The sequence below is a fragment of the Mauremys reevesii genome, linkage group 1 (assembly GCF_016161935.1).
Source record: "Mauremys reevesii isolate NIE-2019 linkage group 1, ASM1616193v1, whole genome shotgun sequence".
In the NCBI taxonomy this organism is placed as follows: Eukaryota; Metazoa; Chordata; order Testudines; family Geoemydidae; genus Mauremys; species Mauremys reevesii.
This window is the reverse complement of record NC_052623.1, coordinates 316,890,675-316,913,314: the sequence shown is the minus strand read 5'-3', so window position 1 is coordinate 316,913,314 and position 22,640 is coordinate 316,890,675. Positions and strand designations below refer to the sequence as shown.

The 22,640-nt window shown below is 42.1% G+C and overlaps 1 protein-coding gene across 2 annotated transcripts in view; it reads right to left on the bottom strand.

Moving 5' to 3' along the window:
* Nucleotides 1–5,822: 5,822 nt before the first annotated feature.
* KCND2 (potassium voltage-gated channel subfamily D member 2) overlaps nt 5,823–22,640 on the bottom strand; it is a 382,728-nt gene continuing 365,910 nt past the window's right edge. The window contains exons 3-7 of one of the 2 annotated variants that reach the window (XM_039514145.1): nt 22,366–22,464; nt 20,653–20,748; nt 18,463–18,522; nt 13,418–13,665; nt 5,823–6,412 (exon numbers count right to left, since the gene is read on the bottom strand). In XM_039514145.1, the coding sequence (XP_039370079.1) occupies nt 6,235–6,412; nt 13,418–13,665; nt 18,463–18,522; nt 20,653–20,748; nt 22,366–22,464 (681 nt within the window). In that variant the 3' untranslated portion in view covers nt 5,823–6,234. The remainder of the gene's footprint in view (nt 6,413–13,417; nt 13,666–18,462; nt 18,523–20,652; nt 20,749–22,365; nt 22,465–22,640) is intronic. The other variant, XM_039514155.1, reaches the window with a different exon arrangement.

Sequence of the window (22,640 nt, the reverse complement as noted above, 5' to 3'; positions counted from 1 at the left end):
ATACTGCTATTGGCCATCTGATCAGTTGTATGAGTAGAGGTTTGCTTCAGTAACTATGGTTGCTGTATGCAAAATGTGTATTATTGGAGGGAAATAGGTGTATGTGTTCTGAAAAATAGTCTACATGCCATGGAAAAACAAATAAATACTGACCCCAAGATCCCTATTTTTGCTCCCCCGACTCACCAACCTACAAGATTCTTCCCCTCCCATACATATGTCCTTTTCGTTGTGTTATATGTGAGAAAGTCCTCAGGAATTTAATGTTTCTGTGGGAATGACTCTACAAATGCATAGAATCTAAGAGAGTGCTATGCTTTCAATAGGGTTTTTTTTTAAATAGCAGGACACTCAGTCTATTCAATTCTATGGGATGGTTTAAAAAAAGCTTGCAGAAAGATCACCCTCTTCAATTCTAAGGGCTTTTCTGTAGGGGAGCAGTCTAAGGCCTGGTCTACACTAGGCGTTTAAACCGGTTTTAGGAGCGTAAAACCGATTTAATGCCACATCCGTCCACACTGAGAGGCCCTTTATAGCGCTATAAAGGGCTCTTTAAACCGGTTTCTCCCTAACGAGAGGAGTAGCGCTAGTATCGGAATTACCATATCGGATTAGGGTTAGTGTGGCCGCAGATCAACGGTATTGGCCTCCGGGTGGTATCCCACAGTGCACCACTGACCGCTCTGGACAGCAATCTGAACTTGGATGCAGTGGCCAGGTAGACAGGAAAAGCCCTGCAAACTTTTGAATATTTCCTGTTTGCCCAGCGTGGAGCTCCGATCAGCGTGTGTGGCGATGCAGTTAAAAATCAAAATAAAGAAAGAGCTCCAGCATGGACCATGCGGATGTGATTGCTGTAAGGGCAGGCAAATCTGTTATATCAGCGCTCCGTTACAGAAGACAAAATTCAAAATCATTTTAAAAAAATCTCCAGACAGACGCCATAGCAGGGACTCAGCGCACTGCTGTGTGACAAGCGTAACGGAAAGCCAAAGAATCAAATGGATGCTCATGGACTGGAGGACTCAAGCTATCCCACAGTTCCTGCAGTCTCCGAAAAGCATTTGCATTCTTGGCTGAGCTCCAAATGCTTCTAGGGTCAAACACAGTGTCCGCGGTGGGTCAGGGCATAGCTCGGCAATTTACACACACCCCCACCCACCCCCAGAAGTGAAAGGGAAAACAATCCTCTCTTGACTCTTTTACATGTCACCCTATCTTTACTGAATGCTGCAGATAGACGCGATGCTGCAGCACTCAACACCAACATCCTTGCTCCCCCCCCCCGCCATGGGTGGCTGATGGTGCAATATGGCTGATATCCATCGTCATCATCAGCCTATTGGCACATGGGGCAATGCAAAAGGACTGGTAACCATGCTGACTAGTATCCGTGAGGTCGATCAAGGGCGCCTGGCCCTAATTTTTCCTGGTAGATGGTGCAGTATGGCTGGTAACCGTCCTCATCATAGCAACAGGGGGCTGAGCTCCATCAGCCCCAACCCTTCATGTGTAAAGAAAAGATTCAATTGCCCCTGGACTAGCAGCGGGATGCTGGGCTCCTCTCCTCCACACTGCTTAATGTCCTGTCTGGACTATCATAGCAGCTGGAGGCTGCCTTCCACTCATTTCTCACTAACAAGTCACTGTGTCTTATTCCTGCATTCTTTATTACTTCATCACACAAGTGGGGGGACAATGCTACGGTAGCCCAGGAAGGCTGGGGTAAGAACGGAATCAACAGGTGGGGTTGTTGCAGGAGCACCCCCTGTGAATAGCATACAGCTCATAATTTCTGCGGGATCTGACACAGATCAGCTGTGCTCTCTGGTTCTATGATACAGTGGTTCTCTAGTACACTTGCCCATATTCTAGGCAGGACTGATTCTATTTTTAGATACCAAAAAGGAGGAATTGACTCAGAATTCCCAATACCCAATTTTGGCTTTTGCGCCCCTGGCTGATCTTATGACAGCAGCAAATGGTGCAGTGCAAAAGGACTGGTAACCATGATCATCTTATTACCAATTTATGGTATGGTAGATGGTACAGTATGGCTGGTAACCATCTCTGCTGTCATGCAAAAGCAAAAGCATGCTGCTGTGTAGCGCTGCTGAATCGCCTCTGTGAACGGCATCTAGTACACATACGGTGACAGTCACAAAAGGCAAAACAGGCTCCATGATTGCCATGCTATGGCATCTGCCAGGGCAATCCAGGGAAAAAAGGCGCGAAATGCTTGTCTGCCGTTGCTTTCCCAGAGGAAGGAGTGACTGACGACATTTACCCAGAACCACTCGCGACAATGATTTTTGCCCCATCAGGCACTGGGATCTCAACCCGGAAATTCCAAGGGGCCGGGGAGGCTGCGGGAACTATGGGATAGCTACGGAATAGCTACCCACAGTGCAATGCTCCAGAAATCGACGCTAGCCTCGGACCGTGGACGCACACCACCGATTTAATGTGTTTAGTGTGGCCGCGCGCACTCGATTTTATACAATCTGTTTTGCTAAACCGGTTTATGTAAATTCGGAATAATCCCGTAGTGTAGACATACCCTAGAAGAGACTGTTAAATCCTTGGAATCAGTAAAATGGCATGCACATCAATACTACCATATCAATGGTTAATAAGGGAATTATTTACATTTGGTTATTTTCTTTTAGAAGAGAACTACAATCTGCCATCTGCTATTACACTAAAAAAGAATTTGACCATCTTAGCAAGAAGATTGTAAGAATAGAACTTGATGCCAGCACTGAAATAATGTGACATCCAGGCAGGTTCAGCAGAATTGTTCTTGCCAAGATGTTTTCAAAAATTGTCATTTTAAAGGGTGGTTTTAAAAATAGGTAAGAGAGAGCTCACCTTGTTGGCAGTATTTTAATGGTCCCAATTCTATGTCCCACCTGACTATCTGACCTTCCACATGGCCATGTCAGCAGCCAAGAAATACATTGCCCACATACCTCTTTCCACCTGGCCATTCTCCTGTGCTACTTGCTGGCAAAGGGGGTGGCAAGGGAGTCCCTAGGTGTATCTCTTTGTACCAAAGAATCACTGGGCCCGTTGTTTCTACAGTGGTGTAAATTTGTGTACACCTTGCATATAGGTTTGTTGCACCCATGTAGGCTGTTCCTTGAATCCAGACAGGAAAATGGGCTCCATGAATAATAAGTTACTGAAAAACCAGGTTGTCCCGTTCAAGCATGCAGATCTTTTATTTAAATATTCCTCTGCTGTCTATTCATTCAACATAACACATGTATTATGCTGTCTTCTGAAATACGTTAAATGAATTTCAAACAAAATTGTCAAAAACAACAACCTTGGTTTCTTTGTATGGTACACAGAAATAATTACATTTCATTTACAGCACAGATGCATTTTACAGTCATCAACAGTCATTCACTACCAAAACAGCATTTAAATCACTTAGAACACCAAAAGAATGTTTATTTTCCAAATTCAAAATAAATTAATCATTTTGCATAAGTGATATATGGAAATAGGAGACAAGAATGGCATTCTGAAAAATCTTCCCAAATTATTTCTTAACCTGTACTTTAAAAAAGAAGATAAAACTTGTAATCGGGGATGTAACCGCTATGCAAATATTGCTGTATTGCAGTTTCTTTAGTCCATATGAAAAATAAAATTAAGAGGCCAAATTCTTAAACCCTGTGTGATCTCAGTGGAGTCAATGGGATTGCACAAGGCCTAACTCAGTTCAGGGCTTGTCCCAAATGGTTTTCATCAACTGCCATCTTATATTAGTTTCCAGATGTAATTAATTAAGAAGCACCATGTGAGAAAGAAGAAGCTGTAATAGATTGTTAATAACAGGGCAGTTTTCATATCAGTAACTGCTTCAGCAAATGCTAGGAACAAAGCCAGACTTTTTTTCTATGAGTAGATGTAGGAAGCAAGTAAAAACTAATGTAGTGAACCCAGCTTTACAACACTGTAAGAGAGGAGATCAAAATAATTGATTTCAGTGGAATTACTTCACATTTTCACTGTTAGTGAAAAATCAGTGTGTTGATTCCTTAAAAGAAATTCAGGGTTTGATTCCATTTATATAAACAGTAGAAACTTGCTAATTTGCACAAATGAATGGGAACTGCATAGCAAATTAACCAAGTTTGTGAATAAGTGAACATTAAGAAAACAAAGATCACCCACTGCAAAATATACTCTCTTCTTTTGTCAGCTGTAATTTAGTTTTAATTTATGACAATAGCATAGTAGTGAATATTCCGTAGCATACTTTGTAAAAATAAAATCTCAGCCCTCATTACAGCATCTGTTTTTAAATCTTTGCTTATGGATAAGGCGAGACCACAAACTAGTTGTGTGGAGCAAAAAGAGTGTAAATTAGCAAGGTTCTACTTTCATAGTGTATTTCTTCTTAATATAAATGTTAAGCTCAGTCAAGGGAGTGGTTAGTAATTGGTACCATAAAGTTTGGAACATACAACATTCAAAAACTATGTTTTTCACATGTGGTAATGTCTTCTAATGCATAGAGCTTTTTGATTGGCATATATATATATATATATTTATATGGAGCCATGCGGTAATTTCTGCTGATACAGTATTTCTGCTATAAACACCTATTTCATGTGCACAACATTTTCAAGATGACAAACCTCTTAACGTTCTTGTCTTCTAGTAAATAAAACTGCAGTTAGCAGAAATCTTTTGGTAAGAAAATTTAGATTTCCGTAAGACAATGAAGCAAAAAGGCATTTTAAATAGTAAAGTCTTTATGTCCATTTATGGCCCTGATCCTACAGCTAAATTCCCATTGGAGTCAATCATAATTTTGCAGAAAATCTCAAATCTCTAGTTTATCAGTGTTCTTGGGTATAGTCTTACAAGATATGGAACCCCAAATAAATTTTTGGATGCTGGCTTACAGGTTACTACAAGGAGAGTTTTAGCAAACTGTTTTCACTAAATGTCTTCGAATGCTCAACATAGCCAATATTCCGGATACCGCTGAAAAACACAGAGGTTTAGAGCTAAGTGTTAGTTTGTCACAAAACCCCTTTGTTTTAATTTCATTTCAAATGGGATTGACACTGTAACACCACACTAGAAGACTGGTTCAGGAAATACAAAGATAAGCAAGTGTTTGCAGAACAAAAGATTAAGCCACTTCATGAAGAATCTTGGAATCCCAAAGAAGAAAGCAACATTAAATCAGATAAATGTGCTGCATCATGAAAATAGAGATTACAGTGGACGAAAAGGAGTATGAAAGAAAAGTACATTTATGGGACACAGTTTTGATTATATGGTTATTTAAAACTTCTCCACATTAGAGAAAATATTTTCTATTCATGGGGTTCATGTTGTAGGCGAAGTTGTGCAAAATATTTAAACAAATTAATCCTGATTCCTGATACAACAGATATACAATGAATTATTGCAGTTGTAGCAGTACCAAGGAAGCAAGATAAAACAATAATAAATATTGAACTAACTGAACACCTTGAGATTGCTAATGAGTGTTTGAGTAAGAAATACTGCATTTTCCAAAGGTAAGTTATTTGTACAACTACCATGGAACATTAACCATCAGCAGTAAGTGCACAGAAATGCCCCTTTATACAGTAATATTTTATCATGCCTAATCTGAAAAACAACATAAGTAAACTGAGATCACAGCTCCAAAGAATTTCAGCATGCACTGTGGTTGTATTTCTGCCAGTCAGCACAAACATATTTCCTATGAGCATTTTGTTTTCCCCCTTCCCCCCCCCCCTTTTTTTTTTTAACAATAGGGAGTTTGTCAACAAGTTCATGGTTTATCAACAGGAAAAAATGAAGTTATCAAAATGTTTTTCATTGTTGTTTTGCATTCAGTCGGAACATAATGTTCAAACGTGGGGTATTTTTTGTTTGTTTTGTTTATTTTTTTTAAAAAGTTCCCATGGTAATAAGAAGCATCAATGGGGGACATTTCATTGTGCTCATATAGTAAGTCAAAATGGTCACAGAAGATTGCGCTGTATAACCGTTCAGACGCTGTGTAGAAACTCTGGTTGCCTGCTTCACGCAGTACAACACTGAAACCCAAAATGTTTTAATTCTTCTGACCCCTTCAATCTGTGGCTGTGGTAACACTGACCAAGGGGGTATTGTCTTTTCCAGCTCTCTCCTTCTCCAGAACTCTTCTCATTGCTAGAGCTCAGCTGGCAAGTGGTCTTTATTCTAATTGTTTTATAAAGCAGATACTCTGACAATATTTCCTCCTGAATATGGGGGTGCTTCTGGCCTATTATCCCCTTCGGGTGTGGTCACTGGGGGTGTTGGGATGCTGATTATTGCTGTTGTGACGTAAGGCTGCTCACAGTTTAGTTTAACACACTCTTCCATTTTGGCATTTAAATTGGATCGGCTAAAGGGGAAAAAAAATTAATGATGTAAATGTTTACATTGTTATAAACTTCTCTGCTTATTCAATTCCATTATCCCAGCCAACTAGCTTAAAGTCTGTTTTGTTATCAGGTAGGAGAAACACAGATACACTGCAAACACGGCCTCTGCTCCTTTGGTCATTGGACATTCAGCATGTAGCTGAGGAAGAAAGATATCTGACTCCGATTAAAATACTTAGCTCTCTTGGTGTTTTTCACAGAAACACAGGACTGAAAAGGACTTTCTGAGTCATCGAGTCCAGGCCGAGGCTATCACAGACAACCCCATCATATAAACCTGTTCATAAATTTATCTCCACACGTACAACTATCCAGACACTTTTTTTGGTTATTGTAGGTCCATTGTATTATTTTCTTATTTGCGGTTTTGCCAACACTAGGTGGTTCAGTCAGACACAACAAACCAGGAATTGATCTTAACAAGCATGAGGTTTTATTATGAGTTTTAGCTCTCTGGGGCAAGGGCCTCCTTTTTGTGGGTGCATTTCAGGAAAATCTTGAAATGTACAAAAGGAGGCGAGAGATGGGCTGAGTAGATTACAGGATGAATAAAGATTAAACTGCTGAGGAACTCTTGCCTTCTATAATTTACCCAAACTCCTAGTCTTCCACAACAGTCTGTGACAGAGAGCAGGAGACCTGGCTGCAGAGAATCCAGGGCTGAAGGTGGCAGTAGGACACGATCATAGATCAGTGTGAAGGACAAAACCTTATCCCTCATTACAGGGTGGTTTTGTGGAGCAGCGTTTAAATGGAATGTAAGCCTAGGAAAGTGAGAGGAAGACCTGCACCCTAGTTTTAGGGATGTAGGACACTTTGGACAGGGCATTAAGAGGGCCAGCACCCAAAGAAGCAAAACAAAGCTGACCTGAACCCCGGTTACAAGGCAGTCATTCTTTCCTTACACAAATTCTACCCCTTTAAACAAGGGTGGGAGCAGGGCTGGCCTTACCATGAGGCGAACTGAGGCGGCTGCCTCAGGTGCCGGACTGTGGGGGGGCACAACTAGGACCTAGAGTGTAGAAAATTGTGTCTGCTGCTGGTGCATATGTATTCTCTCTTCTCTAGATGCACGGAGATGGTGGAGTGCTGTGCTGGAGGATGGAGGGCACAAGAAACATAACAGGCAGGCAGGAGAAAAGGTGAGAGGGAATAACAGAAAGCAGCAGGAGCTGTAGGGAGCGAGGAGGAGGAGGAGGAGCCTCTTATGTACCTCTCTAGCACCCCCAGGAGCCTGGATTGATTAACACCAGCTTTTCAGGGAGCTTCCTGTTTCCTGCTGCTTCCCTGAACCCACTTCAGGAGAACACGAAGTCAGCTGAAGTAGTAGGAGCCAGTTAGGCCCTTAAGACACTGATATCTTCCCTCACTCAGGCCCTTCTAGCCTGCTTATTTGACCCCTTCAACTGAGTGTTGAGAGTCACTATAGCTGGCACAGAACAGCAGTCATGAGCGAAAGAAGAAAACACCCCTCTGGGGCAGCATTCAGAAAAAGCAAGCAAGCAAAGGAAGCTTTTCTATCTAAGCAGGAAGGAGGTCTCCTGAGATACATAGACACAAATGTTCACGGTGAGCCCTCTGGCCCCAGTGAGGATGTGAGTGGTGAGGAGATGCTTGATCTTCCAGTTAGTCAGAGTGCAGATGACCTGGAAGCTACTGCAGCATCCATATCTCCATCTCAAATGGATGTAACCACATACGTTGCTGAAGAAAAATGTAGATCAGAGAAGAGTGTGGTGGAGGCACAAGAAACAGCTGCTGCTGTTTGATCCAGGACTGTGGACCCACTTGAGCAGTAGCCTGAGGGACTTCCTTGTATTGCATGGGCCACAGCAAGTGAAAAACTTCATGTTCCCTACAGACAATGAAAACAGAAGTTTCCATCCAACACATTACTGGCATGAAATCCCCAATGGTGGCAAAGTGGAGAGGCTATGGCTTATGTACTCAAAAACCCAGCATGCTGCATACTGTCTTTGTTGCAAACTCTTCCAGTCTAATGTTCCAGCCACATTGGGTTCTACAGGAACAAAGGACTGGAAAAATCTGGCTAGAAACCTGGCATGCCATGAGAAGGCAGCAAATCACCAGAGAGCATTCCATAGGTGGAAAGAGCTTGAGATGAGACTAAGGTTAAAGGCCACCATAGATGATCAGCATCAAGAGAAGATTGCATCAGAGTGTCTTTACTGGCAAAATGTTCTGAAAAGGCTCATTGCCATTGTGAGAATGCTTGCTACCCAAAAACTGTGTGGCACTTCAGATCAGCTGTACGTGCCAAACAATGGAAACTTCCTTAAAATTGTGGAGCTGATGGCTGAGTTTGATGCTGTACTCCAGCAGCATCTAAGAAGAGTCACCACCCAAGAAATATACACACACCTTGGAAAAACAATTCTAAATGAGAGCATACAGTTACTGGCAATAAAAGTCAAACAGAAGATTGTGGCAGATCTGAAGTCAGCAAGATATTACTCTGTTATTCTGGACTGCACACCTGACATCAGCCATATGGAACAAATGACTTTAATGGTGCATTTTGTATCAAAACCAGAACCCAGTGAAAATGTCCCTGCAATGGTCACTGTCAGCATTTTCTAGAATTTATTGACAAACATTAAGAAAAGGTGTGTTGTGAGCAAGACATGAGAAGTCATTCTTCCGCTCTACTCTGCGCTGGTCAGGCCTCAGCTGTAGTATTGTGTCCAGTTCTGGGCACCGCATTTCAAGAACGATGTGAAGAAATTGGAGAGGGTCCAGAGAAGAGCAACAAGAATGATTAAAAGTCTAGAGAACATGACCTATGAAGGAAGGCTGAAAGAATTGGGTTTGTTTAGTTTGGAAAAGAGAAGACTGAGAGGGGACATGATAGCAGTTTTCAGGTATCTAAAAGGATGTCATAAGGAGGTGGGAGAAAACTTGTTCATCTTAGCCTCTAAGGATAGAACAAGAAGCAATGGGCTTAAACTGCAGCAAGGGAGATTTAGGTTGGACATTAGGAAAACGTCCCTAACTGTCAGGGTGGTTAAACATTGGAATAAACTGCCTAGGGAGGTTGTGGAATCTCCATCTCTAGAGATATTTAAGAGTAGGTTAGATAAATGTCTATCAGGGATGGTCTAGACAGTATATGGGCCTGCCATGAGGGCAGGGGATGGGACTTGATGACCTCTCGAGGTCCCTTCCAGTCCTAGAGTCTATGAATCTATGAAAACAGCTGGTATGACAAATGTGCTTCTTAAAAAGCTGAAAGATACAGGAATTGTGATAGCTGACATGAGAGGTCAGGGGTACAATAATGATGCCGACATGAGAGGAAAGAACATAGTAGTGCAGACATGGATCCAAGAGTTAAACCCTCGAGCATTTTTTGTCCCATGCAGTTCTTATTCATTGAACTTGATGGTCAGTGATGCAGCATCAGCTTCTAGCGAGGCTGCTGAATTTTTTAATGTAATTCAAAGCATCTATGTATTTTTCTCTGCATCAACTCATCAATGGCAAATTTTGAAGCAACATCTGGGAACATCCTCTCTGACACTGAAACCACTGAGTACCACATGATGGGAAAGTTGAGTGGAGGCGATAAAGCCTATTAAACACCAAATTGGGAAGATAGATGATGCCATAGTTGCCATTATGGAGGATAATGCTATGACAGGAACTGTCCATGGGAGAACAGTGGCAGAGGGAAATGGAATCACCAGAAATATACATAATTTCAAATTTCTATGTGGCTTAGTGTTGTGACATGACATACTGTTTGAAATAAATGTTGTAAGCAAGAGACTCCAAGGTGTTGACCTTGATATATCTGGAGCAATGGAATAACTGGACAAAGCAAAGTCATGCCTACAGTTTTACCAGTCAGATGAGGGATTTCAAAATGTTCTGAAGAGTGCACAGAAGCTGGCAGAGGAACTTCACACTGAAGCTATTTTCCCACCCATTCAAGAATACAAGAGTCACTGAAGAAGACGACATTTGGATTACAAGGCACGGGATAATCCCATAAGAGACCCCAAACAACAATTCAAAGTTGAATTCTTTAACCAGGTGCTAGATTGTGCAATACAGTCAGTTGAGGAACGTTTCATGCAGCTCAAGGAACACAGCAGTATATATGGGATGTTGTATGATATTCCAAAACTCCTCACTATACCTGAAGAAGACCTATACCAGCAATGCAGGGCACAAGAGCCAGTGTTGACACAAGATGACGTGTGATATTGATGCGAGTGATTTAGGTGATGAACTGAAAGCCCTTTCAAGATACATTTCAGCAGGATCACCTCCAAAGGCTGTTCTGGAATATATGTGCACAAATAAGATGACCACCCTCTTTCCAAATGTTTTTGTTGCTCTGCGCATACACCTCTACCCCGATATAATGCAGTCCTTGGGAGACAAAAAATCTCACTGCGTTATAGGTGAGACCGCGTTATATCAAACTTGCTTTGCACCCCCCCCCCGTTCCTTGTTCCCTGACTGCCCCCTCCAGAGACCCCTGTCCCTAATCACCCCCAGGACCCCATCTCCTACCCAACCCCCCTGTTCCCTGACTGCTCTGACCCCGATCCACCCCCCGCCCCCTGACAGGCACTCACCATCAGCGGCGGGAAGCGGAGCAGCCCGGCCCCAGTCCGGTCCACTGTGCCAGCTCCCAGCCACGGCGCTCCACTTCCTGCCGTCAGTGAGTGCGGGGAGGTTGGGGAAAGGATGTCCCTCCGCACTCACCTGCAGCGAGAAGCGGAGCAACGCGGCCCCAGCCTGCTCCGCTTTCCTTGCTCTGGCCCCAGCTGTGTTGCTGGGGGGCGGCTGGGGAAAGGTCCTGCACTCACCTGCAGCGGGAAGTGGAGCGCCACGGCTGGGAGCCAGCGGAGTGGAGCTGACCAGGACTGGACTGCTCCGCTTCCCACTGCCGATGAGTGCTGGGAGGTTGGGGAAAGGACACCCTCCACACTCACCGGCGGTGGGAAGCGGAGCGATGTGGCTCCAGCCTGCTCCACTCTGCCACCTCCCAGCTGTGGTGCTCCATTTCCCACCGCAGGTGAGTGCGGGGAGGTTGGGGAAAGGATACCCCCCGTACTCACCTGCGGCGGGAAGCGGAGCGCTGCAGATGGGAGCTGGCGGAGTGGAGCGGGCTGGGACTGGGCGGCTCCACTTCCATTGCTGGTGACTGTAGTGGGGATCCCTTCCCCCAAGCCTTATCCTCCGAGCAACACGGCTGGGGCCGGGACGAGGGAAGCAGAGCGGCCTGCTCCTGGCCCCCCGCTAATCCCCAGGCCACTCTGGGACTGCGGGGCCCCCAAAAGTGCCCTCCCACAGCTCCTGCCCCCAGACCCTGGGGGGGGCCCTGACTGCCCCCGAGACCCTCTGCCCCTTATCGAACCCCTCAGTCCCGGCAAGTCAGTAACAGAGCAGAAGTCACAGTCCTTTGCTCTTTGCTCCAGACTTTGTGGGCTACTGAACTATTATCTGTATATCACATGATCAGTGACTCACAGTATTTTGTATTCACAATTATCAGTTTAGACATGCACCTGCAGGTGGGTTCACGTGCACACTGAGCTCCTGGATGGACTGTATATTTATTCTTGGGGGTGGTTCCCAAGCAGTAAGAGAAACAGTTAAAATCTAAATTCATTGGATTGTGAGATTTACTTCTATATGTACATGTGTATTGTTGATTTTAATTCTTCTGTCTTTGTGCTGTGAGAGAAGGGTGTGCTGGAATGGCACCCAGCAGAAGACAGGTCAGAGCCAGACAGAATTATTCGTGAAATACATGGGCTGTGGATGCTGGTTCCACATATGGTTGCCAACCTGCCAGGAATTAAAGATTAATCTTTAATTAAATATTAGGTCATGTGATTAAACCTCCAGGAATATGTCCCCCTCCACCACCCTTGAGTAATGGCAGAAAAAGTTACCTCAGCTGCAAGTCAAGGAGCTTCTGGGCTGCTCATGGCAGTGAATTTCTTACCTGCCAGCTATTCAGAATTTCACTTAAGATCAATCTCTATAACAACCTGTGCTGAAAGTGATGCTTTTTAAATGAAGGTATATTTTAGTTCAACATACAAACATTTTAAGTCTAGCATGACTTTCCTGGTGTTTTCAAAGGCTGTATTCATACACATAAATATCAGCACCAGGTAATTTATATGTGAGGGTGCAGAGAAGATAAGGAAATGCTTGCTCCCTAGCCTCTGGAGCTACATATTTTCTAATTTTTCCAATAACTTCCCTAGCCAGCGATTATAGTTTTCTCATTTATTATATATTTTTAAAGAGGAAGGATGGTCTTAAGACTAGGGAACTGGACTGGGACTCAGGAGATCTCATTTCAAGTCTCAGCTTTGTCACTGACATTCTGTGTGAACTTCATGATGTCACAATCTTCTTGTGTCTCTGTACCTCAACTAAGAATAGGAATAATAATACTCTCCCCTTTTTCAGTCTTGTATAATTGAATTGTACACTCTTCCAGGTAGAGACTGTTTCTTATCATGTGTTTGTACAAGATCTGGAACACCTGGGTCCCAATTTCAGCTGGGGTTTCTAGGTGCTATTGCAATACAAATAATAAATATTACAATATTTTTTCTGTGGTTTGCATAAGCATTTGCTAAACAAGGACTAAATCCCAATGGCAGTTGGAGGTGCAAAGCCTCTCAGGCTCTGGGCCCATATTATTTACCTTGATCTGCCATTTCAAGACTTGTGTGGCTTAAGAACCCCTACCCAATAAGACTCAAGAAAATAAGTGCTCGTTTGTATGGGCAGCCACGTACCCATTAATACTAAGGAACGCGGCTTACTTATTTTGAATTTGCATCAGATAACACCTTCCCACTTCCCAGGTATAGATTGTATAGACTACAATCTATACCTCTTCCTTACTGAGCAAAGGTTTACCATAGCATTGCATCTCAGATTGCTGTTAAAACTAAAATAAATACCTGTTAGATAGAGATGTTCTCTCCACACATCTGATCTGAATGGTACTAAGTTCTTGTATGCTGCCTGGGCGGCTCCCAGTTATATTGGTGTTTGGAATGTGGAAAGTCTTTTTATGTCGTCTTGAGCAACAAGTGCTGGTAACGCCTTGTTGGGAAGAGAGAGAGGGGCTGTCGCTTGAGGATCGATTGACTGTAGATACCTCCATGCAGCTGTCTTCATAGACATGTTCATCCACAAACTCGTGATTCTGGTCCAGAGCAATCAAAAACATGGTAAAAGCACACACACAAAAAGATAGGATTATAATTGAAAACATTCATGATGCTGATTGTCAAAATCCACTGTGTTAGGGCCTGCTTAATTTTACACAACTAGAGTCTGGGAAAATGATAAGGATTGCAATTTTCAACCCATATCAGGATGGGTTGAATATATTAAAAGTGTCAATACAGAGTCAAAATTACCAAACCATTAACTTCAGTTTTCAAAAAGTTAATGCAAATTTTTTTGTAGGATGGCAAACTATTACTCAGATATTCTTATTAGGAGCTATTGTGTAATCTATATAAAAAAAATTGAAACATTTTCCAGGCTTTTTCAATTCTGTTTATATAAATGCTCTAAGTGGGAGCAACAACATCCATGATTATGTTTAAATATAGTAAAATAATACTGACTTTAATTTTTGACTCAGTCTGTAAAATGTCATCTTAAAATAAAGGTGAGAAACCATGACTTGAAACAATACATTGCACGATCCAGGAATAAGTCTGTATTTATCAAAAAGTAAAATGCAACCTTAACTGTAGTATCCATTGGAAAGAAACTAAAATAAATACTAAACATTCTCTACAGAGGTTACTATTGCTAGTTATAATAGCTTAATATATCTAAATTAGTTCATAAGACAAATATTCAGTGAAATAGTATTTATTCATGGGATCTTTGCTTAATCCCAACATAGACAGAAATCCTATAGGCACATCATAGTGGGTGGCCTATGGAAATTCCAAGTACAGTAATAGCCATTGTACTTTGACTCTTCGTATGTGATTATGAATCATAGAATCATAGAATATCAGGGCTGGAAGGGACCTCAGGAGGTCATCTAGTCCAACCCCCTGCTCAAAGCAGGACCAATCCCCAGACAGATTTTTACCCCAGTTCCCTAAATGGGCCCCTCAAGGATTGAACTCACAACCCTGGGTTTAGCAGGCCCGTGCTCAAACCACTGAGCTTTGACTCACAAAAGTGCGACTGCCTCAGTTTCTCTGCACACCAAGAAGGGTAAACTGGTGGCGTGGTTTTACATTGTAAGAATATATGCAGTAGTATTAAGGTAGAATCCCAAGATGAAATGGACAGCAGGATGCTGATGCTTTTAAGCCCATTATTTTGGACTGTTTGAGACAACGTCTGTTTCCACATTCCCAACTGCAGATGCTTTGACACTGAGTTGGGAAACACTGGTTTACACTCCACATAATCCCATTTACTTCAATTGGGTTGGTTCTCTGCATTTTCATTTACCAGGGGCTAGCCTACACTGGAATCGCTCCAGTGGCATAGTTGTATCAATGTAGCTGTGCTGCTGTAGCGCTGCTAGGGTAGATACTCCATGCCGATGGGAGAGAGCTCTTCCATCGCCATAATCACTCCACCTCCCCGAGCAGTGGTAGCTATGCCGTCAGGAGAGCATCTCCCACTGACAAAGCACTGTCCATACCGGTGCTTAGGTCGATGTAATTGATGTCACTCAGGAGGGAGGCTTTTCCACACCCCGAGCAACTTAAGTTATACCAAAGTAAGCGCTAGTGTGTACAAGCCCCAGGATAAGGAAAACTATTTCCTTCCCTAAAGAAGGATCTACTAACATGGAATGTCATTCAGATGCCAATAGGTACTCTGTGAATACATTCATGTTGTCCAAAAGAAACATAGCATAAGTAGAAGAAAGTAAGTACACATTCATCAGCAAAGTGAGCACCAGCACAGTAATTTCCTAAGGCAGCTGAATGTTTGATACAACTAGAAATAACTTGTTCAGCATGACATTGCCATTTGCTCTCCCTCATACCCTCCTTGACCCATATAACAGTCAGGTGTCATCTTGTGTGGAAGGAAATGGTGTAGAAGAAAATGATTTCAAGTGACACAAGAAGAAAGAACTGCTTGTGTAACTTCCCTGAAAATTGACTTTACCCAGTTAATGTTCATAAACAAGACTTCAAATGCAATTAGATACAGAGAGAGAAATTACTTAATAACTGTCTTCAGGTTATAGGGGCTTCCAGTATGTTTGCCAAGATCTCTGGTAGTTTTCCAATAGAAAACAGTTTTGTGCTTCCTAAAGCTATTATGGAGCTATCAAACAATTCAATTAGCCTAGTCTATTAAAGAGTGATGCTGAGTGAACTTTTAATATAGATTGGAGATATTTTGAAATTATATAATGGCTGAAACAAATATATTGAATTATACATGTCAAGTTTCCAGCATATGGGATATATTAATTTATTGTCATACAATGAACTTTGATATATTGAATTTAAAATATGCATTTAGGAATTCAAGTCTAAAATAATTAAAATGTAAGAAGTCCAGATTTCTTCTGTGAGCTGTAAATTAACTGTTGTATATTAGCTGAAAAGATATCCTATAAAATACCTCTCTGAATACAAGTATTGCCATTACAAAAGTAATTTCAAAGAAGAAAGCTACAGGCCATAACTTGCCAGCCACTGCACTTTTCAGAGAAGATGAAAAGAGATGAAAGGTTCAACAGCCTAAAAATGTTGGAAAGAGGGTAGAGGAGCCAAAGTCGCCTCTGTTGGATGCTGAAGAAGTCCTTCTGCATAAACCCCCTTGTGACTAGTGTCCACTGTCTTCAAAGAAGGAAGAGTGGCTTAGAAGGTGTGTGGCTAGTTTTATCTCCACCCTGAATAAACAAACACTCCTCACCCCATAAAATGAATATTCCCAAACTTGCATTTTCTCACTTCACTTTTGGGAAGGCAAGATCTGGCCATCTGACTTTATCAATTGATCAGTTACAAATAGAATATAGACACCTGTTCCTAAGCAATTACCTGCGTGTGTTGTGGGTGTGCACATATCTGGGAGGTAGGACTCAACAGCCAAGAAAATTGTTGTATGCAGTGTTAGTGTAGCCATGTTAGTCCCAGGATATTAGTGAGAGAAGGTGGGTAATTGGACCCACTTCTGTTGGTGAGACAAGCTTTCAAGTTTACACAGAGCTCTTCTTTGGGTCTGGGGGAAAAACTCAGTGTCACTGCTAAATACAAGGTTTGAACAGATTGTTTAGTATATCTTTTCAAACCTTGTATTTAGCAGTGACACCGAGTTAGTTTCCCAGATCTGAAGCAAAGCTTTGTGTAAGCTCAAAAGCTTGTCTGTCTCACCAACAGAAGTTGGTCCAATACAAGATATTACCTCACCCACCTTGTCTCTCAAGAAAATTGTTGAAAAGCAAATAAATGTCATGTATATTCCATAAAATAAGACCAGGCTTTTACTATACATTTTTTGAAGAGCCACTGTTAAAAAAGAAAAAAAAAGATCAAGTTTTCCATCATTAATAACTTGGGGAGATGGAAAAGCTTCCGGGCCTGATTCAAGTCCCATCCAAGTGAATGGGAGTCTTTTTTATTCAGTTTTCTGAGAGTTGGACCAGGCCTGTTGCTAAGGCGAAAGTTTGCGAATTCATTTGCAGAGTGGAAAGCAATGTCCAAAGCAGATGTCTATGACTGAGGGCAAGTCTCCATTACAGCGCTACGTTGGTGTAGCTGCACTGATGAAGCTAAGCTACTGTAGCCCCTCAGGTGAATATTTGCTGTGCCGACGGGAGAGTGCTTTCCCGTCAGCATAATTACTACACCTTGGTGAGAAGCGTATACACTATGTTGGCAGGAGAATCATAAAGGGGAGGCTTTTTCACACCCCATAAGGATATAAGTTAGATCGACGTAGGCTGTAGTGTAGACATGCCCATAGTCCTACTATGGTATGCCTCAAAAGTGTTCCAAAAGGATAAAACTGTAGTAGGGGAGATAGGTTGTCAGGAGAGTCCTTTGTAATATACATTTAAAGCCAGACAGTTTGTGCTATACTTTAAATCAGAAATGAATACTAAAAAAAGACAGCATGTAAAAAGCATAAGCACCTGAAAGATGACACATAAGTAACTAAATGACAAACAACAACTGGACCACGTTAATTACAAGGCAATTGAATAAACAGGCTGTGAAAATAAAAAATATGAAGTTATACACGTACATAAGTTGTATTTTAATTTAATAACATATGTAATGGAGAAATTGTTATTATGCTCTCACTTGAACAGGAGCAATAAAAAAAAGCTTCTGCATATACTTTCTGTTTTGAATACAGTAGATGCAGTGCATAAAAGTCCAACATTAAACAATAAAACTAAGACAAAAACATCAAAACTTTGTGCTATATGTGCATACCTCATAGAGAAGTTATACAATGACTAGAAAATGCCACTTGGCAATTTTTCATCTTGAAACTCAGCCACATATGTCGTAACATATTACATTTTTGGGAGGAAAATGGACCCCAAAATTTTTTTGGAAACCTTTGATTCATGAAAATCAAATGCTTGATGCTCTAACCTTGTGATTCCATGAATATGATGAGCATTGAGCAATGTATGAGGGAAATTTAACATAGTTTGCTAGACTTGCAAATGATGAGACATGATGCCTGTGCACATATAGACAATCTCTGATTTTTTTCTGCTGTAATGCACCTTCATACATTTAGCTTGTAACATGACAAGCACAGAGATGGGCACCAGCCACAAAATTCAGATCCCAATTCTGATTTCCAGCACCTAAAATTTGAGTGTTTGAATCTGGAATTTGGGCCCATCTCTGGTCAACATGATCTAAATTCTTTGTCAGGAAATGGCAAAGTATTGTACATACTGATGGTCACTACCAGATAATTTGTTAGGTGCATCTACATTTGATAAAATCAGAGCTAAATTTGTAAATTGTACCTTAAATGGTGTTGAACAGCTTATTGATAAGATGGGATCATCCACAACATAAGATAAACCCTACATGGCAATATGGTGACAGGAGAGAAAATACAAGGACAAATATAGATTATTTTACCATTTCCCAATGTGAAATTATTACATTTACAAAGGTTACACTCAGTGTAATTATTCTTCATGTCCTTAGGAAATAATAAACAGGAAATTATGTAAAAACAGTAATGATCAGGATAACAGAAATGCCTTTGTGACATTTCTGACCAGAAATATTTTATCTGTGACTGAGACATATGGCTTGTTAATATTCAAAGTCAATATGGCTCATCAGGCTAACACACCTTTAAGATAAACAAGGGAGTGGTATGGCTAGCATCATATCCAACCGTGTTGGACTTCCCTAATTTCTATGGATAAGGTACCCATTTTGTAGCTGGGTGAACCTGAGGTGATCTCTCAGTGTGAGATTGAGTGAGACTCCAACCCACAACCTTCAGGTTTGTAGTCAAGCGCCTTAACCACTTGGTGTCCACACCTCATTCTTATTAATATTACTGAAGTGTAATTATGTTTTAATTGAACATTCATGATGGCTGTATAGTTATCCAGATATTAAGCAGTAGACACGTGCGCACAATTATCTGTTTTTGATTGATTGGACGTTTTTAACCAAAGCAGGTGTGTTTTGGTGGTTGTGAATTATATCAGTTATTCCTGTAAGGGGCTGTCAGAGCGGAGGCTAAACTAGAGGTGGGAAAACTACAACCCACAGGCCACATCCAGCCAGCAGAACCCTCCTGCTCGACCCCTGAGCTCCTGGCCAGGGAGGCTAGCCCCCGGCCCCTCCCCTGCTGTTCCCCCTCCCCCACAGCCTCAGTTCACTGCGCCGCTGGCACAATGCTCTGGGCGGCGGGGCTGCGAGCTCTTGCCGGGCAGCGCAGCTGCAGAGCTGCAGCCTGACCTGGTGCTCTGTGTTGCACGATGGCATGGCTGGCTCCAGCTGGGCGGAGCAGCTGCCTGTCCTGATGCTCTGGGTGGTGCAGCTGTAGCACCGCCAGCCACTGGTGCTCAAGGCAGCGCAGTAAGGGGGCAAGGAGCAGGGGAGGTTGGATAGAGGACAGGGGAGTTCGGAGTGGTGGTCAGGAAGCAGAGGTGTGGATAGGGGTCGCGGGGTCAGAGGGGGAACAGGGGGGTTGAATGGGTGCAGGGGTCCCGGGAGGCAGTCAGGATGGAGAGGGGGGTTGGATGGGGTGGCAGGGGGCAATCAGGAGTAGGGGTTCTGGGGAAAGTCAGGAAGAAGGGGTGGTTGGATGGGACAGAGGTCGGGGGGGCAGTAAGAAATGAGAGGAGGGATTGATGGGGTGTGGGTGCAGGGGCAGTCAGGGGACAGGGAGGGGTGGATGGGGCAGAGGTCCCAGGGGAGCATCAGGGGACAGGGAACGGGGGGTTGGATGGGGCAGGAGGCCGTCAGGGGGTGAAAAGCAGGGGGGTCAGTTAGCGGCCGGGGCCGGGGCTGGGGCCAGGGCCGGGCCACTCCTGGTTGTTTGGGGAGACACAGCCTCCCCTAACCGGCCCTCCATACCATTTCAGAAATGGATGTGGCTCTCAGGCCAAAAAGTTTGCCCGCCCCTGGGCTAAACGATTCTGTAGTGCTGCACCTGCATCTCAATTCAGAGGATGAAGTTGCAGAATAAGATGGTGAGTACTCTCAACTTTCACTCACTTAAATTGGATTTTAGTGCTTGCATCGCAGGAAATGCTCAGCAACTCATAGGATTGAGCCTAAGGACCCAGAACTTCAATCCTTGCCAAGGAGAAAGCTTGAATTGCCTGAATTGGGAATTTTGCATGAGTAAGGACTGGAGATGGAGTCCCTAGAAACTTTACTGTAGCAACATGTAAATCATAAACTAACTCTCTGTATAAATATATATAAATCCAGATCCTCAGCTGGTGCCTTTTGGGGTGTCCCATTAAGGTTAATGTCCTGATGTCAGTTGAGGATCTGACCTATGATCTTTAAATGTTACTATGTACATTACATGAAAATAAACTAGAAAATTTCTAAATCAGCCCAATCTATAAAATAGCTTTTGGTCCTGGGTAAGGACTGTAATGTGAGGAAATAGGAGAAATAAGATACTACAGAACCAAAATTAGGTTTACAGGAAGACCCTGATTCCATTTTCTTACCGTGGTTTTTTCCAGACAGTGAAGCAGGTGGTGGTGCTGTGTTTCAAAGGAAGAGCCAGATTTGCTAAGAAAGTTCTGTTCTTCTTCCTTGTTGGACTGTAAATACATAAAATTCTCTATTATTTTCATTTTTGAACAGAAGTCTCTTAGCCAAATATTTGATTAAAACAGACTCGGGGTGTATACTGCAATATATCTGCAGTGCTTTATCGGGGCAAAACTACATGATATAAAATAAATCAGTTTGCGCATGATGTCTTTTTTGTTTATTAATCAAAATATTTTCTCTGCTTTCCTTGCAACCCTTCTTGAATATCTCAAACCTCAGCATTTCCACAGAATCATAAAAATGTAGGGCTGGAAGTGGCCTTAAGAGGTCATCAGGTCCAGGTCTGGGCTGTGGTAAAACCAAGTAAACCTAGATTATCCCTGACAGGTGTTTGTCCAATTTGTTCTTAAAAACCTTCAGTGCCAGGGATTCCACAACCATCCTTGGAAGCCTATTCCAGACCTTAACTACCCTTAGAAAGTTTTTCCTATTGTCTAACCTAAATCTCCCTTGGTGCAGATTAAGCCCATTACTTCTGTGTTCTATCTTCAGTGAATGTGGAGTACAATTATTCACTGTCCTCTTTATAATAGCCCTTCACATATTTGAAGACTGTTATCAGGTTCCCCTTCAGTCTTCTATTCTCAAGACTAAACATTCCCAGTTTTTATAACCTTTCCCTGAAGCTCAGGCTTGCTAAGCTTTTTGTCATTTTTGTTGCTCTCCTCTAGACTCTCTTCAATTTATCCACACCATTGCTAAAGTGTGGTGCCCAGAACTGGATGGCCTTTTGTGTATAGTTAGAACAATGCAACTTACAGATGTAATCATCGTGTTAAGGTGCTGAGTGTAAAATCAGCACACACTTAAATGGTCATAAATCTAACTGATGGTAAAAGATTTTCCCCTGTGTAAGGGCCTGTTTTAAAAAAGAAATTGCACATAATTGTCTTATTTCCTCTTGAGATTGTTTAATAATGCTGAAGAATTTGTGGTATTACCCTTTATACAAAAAAATCATGTCACTGACTAATCCCAAACCACTGAGTTCAGAAAGTGTACAGCAGATGTTACAGACACAGAATGAAGAATTATGTAGAAAACGTTTCCTGATTTATTAAATACTTTTATCATTATTCATTAGAGGGCACTAAACTAAATTGGGATGAAAATGGGACTATATCAAATGTCAAAATTAGAGATGGGCATAAAACGTCCTCTAGGTCCCAACACTCCAAACTTTGGGATGTACAAAATCCAGATTTATATTTAGTTATTTGAGCACATTTGTAGTTAAAATGTTATTTCTCAGACCATAAAGATCAGCTCTAGATCAACATTTTTCCAAAATTTGAGGGTGCCCAGACGCAAGGTCTTGGTTTGGCTCAGAGAGACTTTTTATTTGAACCAAACTTGTTTAAGTTTGGGGTGTATTTGAATCCAGAGTTTGTGAACCATCCCATCCTTTGTTATTTTATATCCTGTCATCCAGTCCTGTAATCTTGCTTAAACAATAATAGTTCAATTTGTCCTTCTTTAACCTACTTCTATTGAGAGTATTACTTATAGAGTCAGATTGACTAGTCCTCATGATAAATAGAATAAATGGCAGCTGTGCTATTATTAAGTAGCTACTCTGGAGCTGGATTACATAAATATATTACCTGGTGAAGCTGGTTACTCAGTAAGCCATTTCGTTTGCTCTGCATGTAAGCATTAGCAGTCCCACTCTTTGCTGCTCGAATTCTAGCAAGTCTGGCTTTCTGTGCAAAGAAGGAGACAAAAAGAAATGGTGGCACTTCTACTTGTATCCATTAGTCTGTTTATGGAAAGCAGCTAATTGGAATCCGCTGTTTATGAATACCAATATCATAATCGCTAAAGTGATGGTCATTCAGGCAACAAATCAAAAGAGTGTTTTCCTGGTTAAACTGAAAAT